Source organism: Tiliqua scincoides, chromosome 16 (assembly GCF_035046505.1).
Source record: "Tiliqua scincoides isolate rTilSci1 chromosome 16, rTilSci1.hap2, whole genome shotgun sequence".
In the NCBI taxonomy this organism is placed as follows: Eukaryota; Metazoa; Chordata; class Lepidosauria; order Squamata; family Scincidae; genus Tiliqua; species Tiliqua scincoides.
The window spans coordinates 1340576-1351106 of record NC_089836.1 but is presented as its reverse complement, the minus strand read 5'-3'; the positions used below and the strand labels follow the sequence as shown (position 1 = coordinate 1351106).

General features: G+C 52.0%; 1 protein-coding gene and 1 pseudogene across 1 annotated transcript in view; both read right to left on the bottom strand.

Annotated features, from left to right (window-relative positions):
- Positions 1–233: 233 nt before the first annotated feature.
- Positions 234–10531, bottom strand: part of NOTCH1 (notch receptor 1) — a 787535-nt gene continuing 777237 nt past the window's right edge. The window contains exons 28-34 of the mRNA XM_066610802.1: positions 8817–9033; positions 7345–7435; positions 6785–6950; positions 5935–6230; positions 5105–5252; positions 4894–4991; positions 234–4471 (exon numbers count right to left, since the gene is read on the bottom strand). Of these exons, the coding sequence (XP_066466899.1) occupies positions 3050–4471; positions 4894–4991; positions 5105–5252; positions 5935–6230; positions 6785–6950; positions 7345–7435; positions 8817–9033 (2438 nt within the window). The 3' untranslated portion in view covers positions 234–3049. The remainder of the gene's footprint in view (positions 4472–4893; positions 4992–5104; positions 5253–5934; positions 6231–6784; positions 6951–7344; positions 7436–8816; positions 9034–10531) is intronic.
- Positions 5591–5704, bottom strand: LOC136635690 (5S ribosomal RNA; annotated as a pseudogene).

Sequence of the window (10531 nt, the reverse complement as noted above, 5' to 3'; positions counted from 1 at the left end):
GTTGGGTGTTCAACATGTTTTATACTAATTTATCATGAATGAGCATTTTTGTATTTGTGTGACTTACATGAACGAATTTATAAAGGATAAAAATGGGACACTTGCCTGCTTTATGAACTCCCCCCAATTTCTGGCTATGAGCGATGGCAATTTACGGCTATCAAATCCTCCCTTCCCAATGAGGAGCTGGACCTCAGTTAAGAGGAGGGAAAAAACAGAGACCATATCGGAACTTTTAGTAAAATTCTAGATGCCTCTGGGCACCGTTTATTGCAAATCCGTTAACCCCTCAAAAATACATCATTTTTGCATACTACAATTTTGCATGAAGGTTTTATTACAGAAGGTTGCACTTTTACTCTCCCTGTAGCCCCACCCCTTATAAACTACATTCTAGTTTATAAAACATAAAAGATCTGACCCCAGAGGGTGCTTAAAAATTCACTTGCTTTAGGGATGCCCCAGTATCAGCATTTCACACCATGTTTCCTAAGAGGTGGGCACTTAAGAAAGCCCCTTCAAAGATAGGAGCTTTGTGAGTCAAGAGACTCTTGTTAGATCTTGCGCTGTTCTGGTGTCATAGACGTGGAATGTCTCTCATGGATTCACCGGTCAACGTAAACCTGTTCTTGGACGGCTTGCCAATGCGAGTTCCACGGGGTTTACACCAAAGTAAGCATCCATAGAACTTCACCCACATGGCCAATCCACCAACTGCAAGAGCTCCACTGTAGCGAATGAGAGTTGCTCAGGGGTTCTTGGTGCTCTCTTGTTCACTGCAGTGGGTCTTCCCAGGGGATTCTGCCCCTGGCTTCCCCTCTTTAGCAATCTTTCAACACACATCTAACCAGCGCAATGTTTAGTTTAGACTTTTATCATTTAGATTTTTTAAAACAAAATCCACCCTTATTTACATAACATTAGCTTTGCCACAGGCTTATACTATATCTTTTTTACAAATGCCCCCTCCCCCCCATTCTGGTCTCCAAAAGAGCATACATCTGTTGTGAATAAAGCAATGCAAAATTCCTGAAGTCTAGCAAGATCTTTTTAAAAAACCTTGATGTTTAAAAGTCACAAACCCAACTCTTTTGTCTGATAGTGTCTTGAGGTGACACTTTTTGGGGGGGCAGGGCTCTTTTCTCCCTCGTGAGTCCCACCTGGCTCCAGCTAGAAAAACCTAGAAGGCATCAGATCTGTCTCAAACTTGTATAGAAACAGGGATAAAACCAGAGGCCATCCGCAGTTCCCAAAGGTCAGCCAGCGGGGGCATGGGTCACTAGTCTACATTCAAGCTTTGCCAGAGTGGTGGCTTCCAATCCCAGCCTAAATTCTCCACGCACTCTCGCTCTTGGCTCCCTCCTCCTCCTCCAGCAGGAGAAATCCCAGAGGCCAAGTTGTCCTGGCTTTCAATGCTTCGAGGCTTCTCATCTCCACCATTCCTACGCCAATGCAAGCTTCATGGGCAGAGTGCCCGTTGATGCCCCCCCCCATTTTATCTTAAAGAGATGGGGTTTATCTGAGGTTTGAAAGGGGAGTATGTGTGGTGGTGAAGGGGCAGAGTGAGACACAGCCTGGGACTTTGGGGGTGTGTGTGTGTGACATAATGAATTGTGGCTTGTGGAGTGCACATCACAAAAGACATATTCGACTATGCAAGGAATCTCTCTCTCCCTTCTAGCACATACTCCCAGCCTTTGTGGAGCTGTATCCCTAGGAAGGCGCACACCGGCCTTCCAACTGGCTGTGGGTGAAGGATGGCCTGGGGCAGAAAGCAAGCTAAGCCCCACACACTGTGTCCCTGAGTGCGTTGTTTCATTTCTTTCTGTGTTTGTGAATGGTTACCTTCCACTCCTACAGGAAGAGGAAAGCACAGCATTTGGGGTGCTTTTGCGTCAACAGCTGACCCCCACCCTGACAGCAGATGGCTTAGCTTGCAGCGACTGGATCCCACAGTTCTATACATGCACTAGTCTGCAAGGTGTGTCTGTGTACTACACAGATACACACCCTACGACTAGTCAGTCTAAAGTATACCCAAGCTTTGCACCCCACTTTCAACCCTATTTATTAGTAACAACCACACATGTTCCAAGCCTTTTAAAGGTTAGGAAGTGGTTGGTCAGATATACCCAGAACTATGACATTTCCAAATAGCATCATTTGGAACAGTTCAAGAAACAACCCCCCCCTCCCCCTGAAAGCCACTGGAAGAGAAACTGGTTCCTTCTTCCACACGGAATTCATTGTGAGTTTTCTCAAGCCTTGAGGAAGGGTGGAAGAGGGAGCATCCAGATTTCATGTGTAGCTTAGCACCCGCGATCCTGATTTTTGATCATAGGCAGTATTGAAATAAATAAGAGAGCAAGAGTCGCTATTAAGCAGTGAAAATTGGGATGGGTAACTATGTTAATACTGAAACTTTTCAACAAAGGTTCATCCTCAAATGTCCCACCATCCAAGAAAACATTTTAAAGCACGTTAATCAAACAAAGAAAGAAAGGTATTTTAAATCACAATTTCCCATCAAATAGGTTAACATTTTAAGCAAGACCCCCCTCCCCACCTGCCAACTTTTCTAGGTTTTTAAAAACGGAAAAAAAACCTGATCAATAAATAAATGGCATTTTATAATCATGGATCTTTGCTTATAGCTTTAAAAGAAGAAAACCTCCCTACGCAAGGTCAATATTATACAAAAGTTAAAATTAAAAAGGTTTTCTTATTTAAAACACAAAACAAGCAGAAATGTGCACACCAGTGAAATGAAATCCCATTAACACATTTTATACTTTTCAGAACTCAACACGCACAACTCGTCGAGTCTTCAACAGAACATATAAATTAAAAAGGCAGAGTGTTTTCATGAAAAAGTACATAAATAAATACTAAAAAAGGGGGAGGGAAAACATTAATTTTCCATCTTACTTTGTATGTAAAAATATTTTATTTTTTTTTTTAAAAAAGGATTATTCCAGTTCAACCACAGTGTTTCTGCGCAAGAAAATGCTCCGGGTGGCTGAGCCACAGTGAGATGATATTTCCACGTTCACTTGAAGGCTTCTGGGATGTGCCCCATTTGCGACGGCATGCTGGTGGGCGGGCTCGAGACGCCTTCCGACCAATCCGAGAGGTTGGAGTGCGGGGACGAGCTGGACCACTGGTCTGGCGACTCCGGGGAAGGTGTCAAGAAAGGGTGGTCAGGCACCTGCAGCTGGTGGCTGGGGGTGTTGTCCAAGGGGGAGGAGTAGCTGTGCTGGGAGGGCGGGGTCAGAAACTGGGTGGTGGTCATCGGCTGAGTGAGGGCGGTGGGCAGCGAGGTGGCCAGGACCTGGTTGTCTGGGGGCAGGATAGCGTGCACGGCCAGCGCCCCGCTGCCCACCTGCTGCTGCAAGTCGGGCTGGCTCAGCTCGTTCCCGAGGAAGCTCTGGCCCACATGCGCGCCACCTGCAGCGGGGGGCGCGCTGAGAGGTTGCTGCTGCTGCTGCTGCTGCTGCTGCTGGATCTGTTGCAGCTGCTGGGCCTGCAGCAGGTGGGGCTGGGAGGCCGCCGGGAGGCGACCGCTGGGGGTCGCCTGGTAGCTCATCATCTGGGACAGGGCGGTGGTGGGCAGGCCGTTGTGCAAGGAGGTCATCAGCCCGTGCTGCAGGGCCTGGCTCGGCTGGTGTGCTCCCTGCGGAAGGCCGCTCCTCATGGGGTTGTACTGGTTTGGCACCAGGCCGTTCTGCAGCCGGCTCAGCCAGTCGCACTGTCCGTTCAGGCCGGGGGCGCCGCTCAGGGTGAAATTCAGCGGCGCGCCACCCATGACGGCGCCGGGGCTGGAGACGGGCAGGTGGGAGAGACGCGGGGGCCCTGTGTCGAAGGGCTGCATCCGGCTGGCCCCCATGGCCAAGTCTGGCTTGCCGGCCATGTTGAGGTGGCTCATGCTCAGGTGAGCGTCTGGCATGCCCGGCAGGTGGTTGAGCGGCATGGACGGGGATGGCTGGAAGGGGGAGGTCATCAGTGGTGGGGAGGCCACATCTGACAGGTACCCACGAGGTGACTCCAGGGAGTCCACGGGCGAGAGGACGCTGGAGCTGTCCAGCAGGCAGCCCTTGCTCTCCTGGGACTTCTTCCGGCGCGCCTTGGCATCCTTGGACTCCTTCCCGTTGCAACTCAGGCCCTTGGCGCTGGGCTTCCGGGCCTTCTTGCCTTGCCCGGCAGGCTTCAGGCTGCCGATGTAGCCGCTGGGTGAGCAGAGCGGCGGGGAGAGGGTGGGCGCCCCCAGGGGCCCGTTGTGCAAGGGCGGGCTCCTCACAAGGTTGTGCTCGTCCAGCAGGCGCACGATGTCGTGGTGCATGCGCTCCTGGGCGATGTCGCGGGGCAGGCGGTCCATGTGGTCCGTGATGTCCCGGTTGGCAAAGTGGTCCAGGAGGACCTTGGCCGTCTCGTAGCTGCCTTCCCTGGCTGCCAGGAACAGGGGTGTCTCCTCCTGGAAAGGCAGGCGGGCAAAAGGGGGGCTTCAGGACTCCTCCAAAACTAGCAGGAGCCCAGAGCTGAATAGTGCTTAAGTGGGGGGAAAGGGGGCCTTCCACAAGCCCCCTTGTGGAGAGGGGAGGCTTCTGCTCCCACTGATTGCCATTTGCTCCCAGTCCCAGCCTGACTCGCAGATAAAAGCATCTGCGGAAGCATCTATCCAGGGAAGCAAGACTAGTGTGGGGCTGCAGTTCCTCCCCCACTGCTCCTCAACCACAGAACGGACTGGGACCAGTAGCCCCAGTGCCGGAGCACAGCCTGCTCAGGGCTCCTCAGCCTCAATGCCTGCAGGCCCCACAGACACCACCTGGCTCCTGCTCCCTCCGACCCTGCGCCAAGGGACTCGCCAAGCTTTGCACAGCCCCACACGCCTCTCACCTTGTTGTTTTGCATGTCCTTGTTGGCCCCGTTCTTCAGCAGCACTAGGGCAGCCTCAACGTTGTTCACAGCTGCCGCCCAGTGCAAGGCCGACTTCCCTGGAGACAAAGACACACGGGTTCAGGAGAGGCAGCAGGCAGGCTGGCCGGCAGCCCCCAGGCTCCGACTCTCCTGCCTGCCCCTTTCCCAGAGTGCCTGGGGAGGCCAGTACCTGAATCATCCACAGCGTTCACATCAGCGTGGCTGTTGATGAGTTCCTCCAGCATGCCCTCCACAGCCAAGCGGGCTGCCAGGATCAGGGGGGTGGTCCCATCGTGCATGCGGGCGTCCAGGTCGGTGGCTCGATTCCTGATCAGAATCTGTCCCAGGAGAAGAAAGAAACCTCTTGGATATTTGCTGGAGCGGCCAGGGAAAAAGCACCGTGGAGGGAGAGGCACCCTTTGTGGAACTGCTGGGTCTACAATGCCCTCATGAGAGGCACGATCTGCCTTCAGGGCCTCCCCCAACTAGGGGCTGCATTGGCCTCCTCAGGAGTTCTGCTTGTCCAGCCACAATGCAGGATGATTCCTTGACTCCAGGTGTGTGACCTGCCATGGCCCTAAATGGCTTGGGAGCCTAAATGGTTTGTGAGGCACCCCAAGAGTGAAGAGGCAGGACAGATGGTTGGCAACCTTCAGTCTCGAAAGACTATGGTATAAGCCTACAGCACCCGGTATTCCCAGGCGGTCTCCCATCCAAGTACTAACCAGGCCTGACCCTGCTTAGCTTCCGAGATCAGACAAGATCGGGCATGTGCAGGGTAACAGAAGTCTTCAAACATCCACCAGCCAGCCCAACTCCCAGCTGTGCAGCTCAGCTCAGCCTTTGCAGGCACGAGCTCCTCCTGCCAGCATACAAAGAGAGCTGGGCACGCAGTGTTTGGAAGGGCAGTGCTGGAGAAACCAAATCCCAGCCTGTGCACAGTCCCGGGGGGGACGGGATGGACAAGCCTTTGGTATACACAGCCATGTCCAGCAACAGGGAGGGCTGAGCTGCCCTTACCTGGAAGACGCCTTGAGCATCGGCCGAGACTGCAGCGTGGAGCGGAGTCTTCCCCATGTGGTCCTGGATGTTTGCGTCAGCACTGGCCTCCAGCAGCCTCTTGGCGGCGTCCGAGCGGGAGTAGCGGGCGGCCAGGTGGAGCGCCGTCTCCCCGGTGCGGTCCGTCTGGTTGTGCAGGTTGGCGCCCTGGTAGATGAAGTCCGAGATGACGGCAGGGGCGTCCTCTTCCTCCTCGCTGTTGCCCGTCTCCAGCCCGCCTCCGCTGCACGAGGCAATCATCAGCGGAGTGAATCCGTCTGCAGAGAGGAGGAGGAGGAAGCGTGTCAGCCACCCTTGCCCTGATGGCACAGAGCTTCCTTTAAGGGCTTGGGGGGGTTTCAAGGACAACCAGAGCAATGGGCCTCAACTTGGGCCAAAGATGGGTGGAGCCTGAAGTCAGCTGAGCCCGCAAGGTTTCTGTGCCTACTGGCCTGGATCTGCAAAGTGTGGCCAGTTCTGACTACAGACACACGCCTGTCCAGATGGCTACCAGCACAGAAAGAAGGTCATTTGGGGGTGAACTGTCCTCGACCTCGCTAGTTGTCTTCAGCCTCTTCTTCTCCACCCCAGACCACCAACAGTGCAGACAAATAAACTGCCCTTTGGGGCATAAGGATGCTGCGGAGATCAAAGAAGTGCTCAGAATGCTCGACAAAGAGCTATGGAAATGTTTCTGTGGCATCGTACCGAGTCTCGTTCGCCTTGCTTTGCCCCGACACTCCTCAAATCCTGCTGGCCTGTTTGCTCCTGAGCTTCACTCCTTTCTTTCCCCCCACAGCAGCATCCAAAAGAGCCATTTCCAACTCCCTACCTGGTCCTCGCACATTGACATCCATGCAGTCGGCGTCTATTTCCCCTTGGGGCGGGGTGGGGGCCATGGACGAAATCCGCAGGTCGGCCGCATCGAGGTGCTGCTGTGTCCACTGCCTGTGGTCCGTCTGGTCGTCCAGGTCAGGCAACATCACTTGCTCCTCAACCTGCAAAGGAACACAGATGAGGAGCCTTTCAAGGGAGACAGGAGCCCGTTTCCTCCACACGCATGCAGAAGCTGCAAAACAGGGTTGTGTTTCACACACAACTACTACACATTCTACATTCTACTACACACACAACTACTACACCGGAAACCTCCCCATCACTTTACACTCAGAATGGGATTTGCAGAATCAGGTTTTCCATTATTTATTTTGGAGACAAGGAAGAAAGGTGCACTGTTCTGGGTGTTCCTCTACATCTGTGAGGACTAGAAATGTGATTGTTTGCCCTCGCTTCCTGGGTCAAGCTTCCTCAGCTGCTGCTGCCTTCCATCCCTCACTGACTTGGCCAACGTGCTCACCAGAGTCAAAAGCTCAGAGCCCCCCCGCAACTTACCCGGAACTTTTTGGTGTCCAAGGTCTCTTCGTCACCCCATTCATTCTGATTGTCGTCCATCAGGGTGCCATTTGAAGTTGGCTGCAATGGTCTGGAGGGTAGCAAGGAGGAAGAGCAGGAATGAGCTCTGCTGCACAAAAAATAGGCTACGAACAATGGATTTCTTCAGCAAAGCCAAATGAATGGGTTATGTCAGAATGCCAGATGCAAGGGAGGGCACCAGGATGAGGTCTCTTGTTATCTGGTGTGCTCCCTGGGGCATTTGGTGGGCCGCTGTGAGATACAGGAAGCTGGACTAGATGGGCCTCTGGCCTGATCCAGTGGGGCTGTTCTTATGTTCTTAAACTACAATTCCCAGAAGGCCTTGCAGGTCTCTTGTTCTCTGGTGTGCTCTCTGGGGCATTTGGTGGGCCGCTGTGAGATACAGGAAGCTGGACTAGATGGGCCTATGGCCTGATCCAGTGGGGCCGTTCTTATGTTCTTATGAATTCAAGAGTACTTTTTTAAAAAAAAGACTTCCTGGTGCTGTTATACAGGGTTGGCCAAAATTAGGTCTACAATACTGATCAGGTTACTGTATTTTTATCTTATTTTCTTTACTTTTTATTTTTATTTTACAAATATTGAGAATGGTGGAGGGGAAAAAAAATGAAATAATAATGAAAAATAAAATAAAAATACCATGACCCAATCAGTTCTGTAGACCTACTTTTGGCCCACTCAGTATATCAGATTTTTGTATCTGAGCTGTGTGTCCCAATGTCATGTCCCCCCACCCCACCCCACAACTCTTTCTTCACTACCCCGCAAGGCTGACCAAAAGTCATTCATCACAACTAAGGATCTTCTCAAGCAGAGTCACTGATGGGAAGATGCGGAGTTCCTAAAGATTCCAGCTCCAGCTCCCGCAACAGCAAGGAGGAAACCTGGCAGTTTCTCCCCATAGGAGCTGCCTGATCTTCTCTGAGCGGGTCTGAAGGGGGCTCAGCACTGTTCCCCATTTAGGGGACTGTTTCCTGGGAAAAATAAAACAGACCACATGCAAATTGGCTCTGGTCCTCCAGAACAAACAAGGGAGTTTAGGTCGTGCAGGTCTGGGGAGGGGGGAGACGGCCTCGGCTGACGTCTCCTTTCAACCTCCTCTTTAGCATCCGGTCTCCCAAGAGAGGGAATTTTAAAAGGGCCCTGGATTAGAGAAAGCGGAAGGACTGATGCGCTGAACTTGGCCCCTGGGAACTCGCCAACATCGCCATGAAACATAACATGTCCAAACGGTGATGCTTACAAGAGCTTGAATTTGTCACCAAACATGCCTCCTAGCATCTAATTCCAGGCTCTCTTTCTCCTACTCTACAGGCTATTCAGCCCTACGACAGGCTGGACACTCCCCCCAAGCTGGTGACCAAGGCAGCACCTGGATTCTTGCCCTGGGCCCCAAAGAGGTTCGCAACGGAAGGGAGGAATTTACTCACTTCAGCCCCACAGAGTCCTCCCCCAACGGCTCACGGCGCTTCTTCTTGCTGGACTCGCTCACTTTGAAGCCCTCCGGGAACCAGAGCTGCCCATGTTCCCTCCGCCGCTTGCGAGATGCCAACACTCCGACACCAATGAAGAGCAGCAGGAGGAGGGCAGGCACCACCATGTACATAGGATACCACTGGGCGCTCTTCGGGGGACCGGCCGTTTCACCTGCAAAGAGAGTGGCCAGGAGCACAAGGTGTTAAGCTGCGCATCAGACCAGAGGCAGAAGCAAAATGAAGCCAAAGTAGTTAGGAGAGGCAAGGGCTGCCCGGACCCTCTAACTCGCGTCCCCACCCCCCGCAAACTCCTCCACAGCCCCCTGGAAAGAAAAAAGGTCATTTTCCAGACTCTTCATCAGCCTTGCAAACTCTCCACTGGTTCTTCTGCAGCCGCAGCTCTGGGAAGGGGGCTTTCCTGCTTTTCTCCTTTAAGGGGAAAAGGATTAGCAAACTTCAAAATCGTTGCCTCCGCATTGAGCTGTTAAGTCAAAAGGATTGAGGGGGATTTGGAAGATGCAAACTTCAACACTTCGCATGTCACCGGTCGATCGGCAAAGGCCCGGCTGCCGGGTCTGTTTTCTCTGGTCTCTCTCTTCCCCAGCAGTAATGATTTTGAAATAAGCTCTGGATGAGAGGCAAACCTGGAATATGGAATGTTTTTTTTCTGCAGAACACTCCCCCCCCACCCCATAAGGAGCAATGGGATATTGCTTTCTTCTTAAACTTGCAGTTCTTTTTCACAACTTTGCTGAACAGAAATACCACGGGCTGCGTCTCATGACTTCCTGCTTACATCCTCGGGCCCCCAGACCCCTGTATGCGTGTGATGTGGACACCTCCAGCGCACCAACTGAAAAGGACACTGCTGCCCACAAAGACAGGTGTCTTCTTGTGTTCACACTGGGGTTCAAAAGGGGTCCAGGGCAACTCTAAACTGGCCAAAGATGTTGATTTATCTTCCTTGATATCTCGACATTCAGAAAATTGATCTTGGCAAGCATTTGATGGCTGGGACAAATGCAAGGCAAAAAAAAAAACCTCACGAATATAAATTTATTTATTTTTCAAATTTTTATACCGCCCTTCCTCCAAAGGGCTCGGGGCTGTGTACACGGCTGCTCCCCTCCCTTTGTCCTCACAACAACCCTGTGAGGTAGGCGAGGCCAAGAGAAAGTGACTGGCCCAAGGTCACCCAGGAAGCTTCATGGCTGAGGGAGGGATTTGAACCTGGACGTTGCAGCTCTAAGTCCACCTCTCTAACCACTACACCACCCTGGCTCTCTTTAAGTATTGCAGCTGTTTTAGGACCCAACCCTATCCAACTTTTGAGCTGAGCCAATGGGGCAATGTCCTGTATCCTGCAATGGGGGGGCACTCACAGAGGCCTCCTTAAGGTAAGGGAACATTTGTCCCCTTACATTAGGACTGTATTGCAGCTGCATTGGTGCTGTAAAGTTCAATATGATTGGGCCCTTAGAACCTCATAAAATTCTAGTTTTTTTGTGTTTCTTTCTTTATTTATTTCAGATACAGGGCAAGGAAATGGGCTGGACTTAGGGATGGGTCTACATAGGTTACACATCAGAGTATTGGCCTTGGATTACAACATGCATTCCTAGGAAAAAAAACAGTAACATCTAAAAAAAAAGAAATTATCAATACAAACA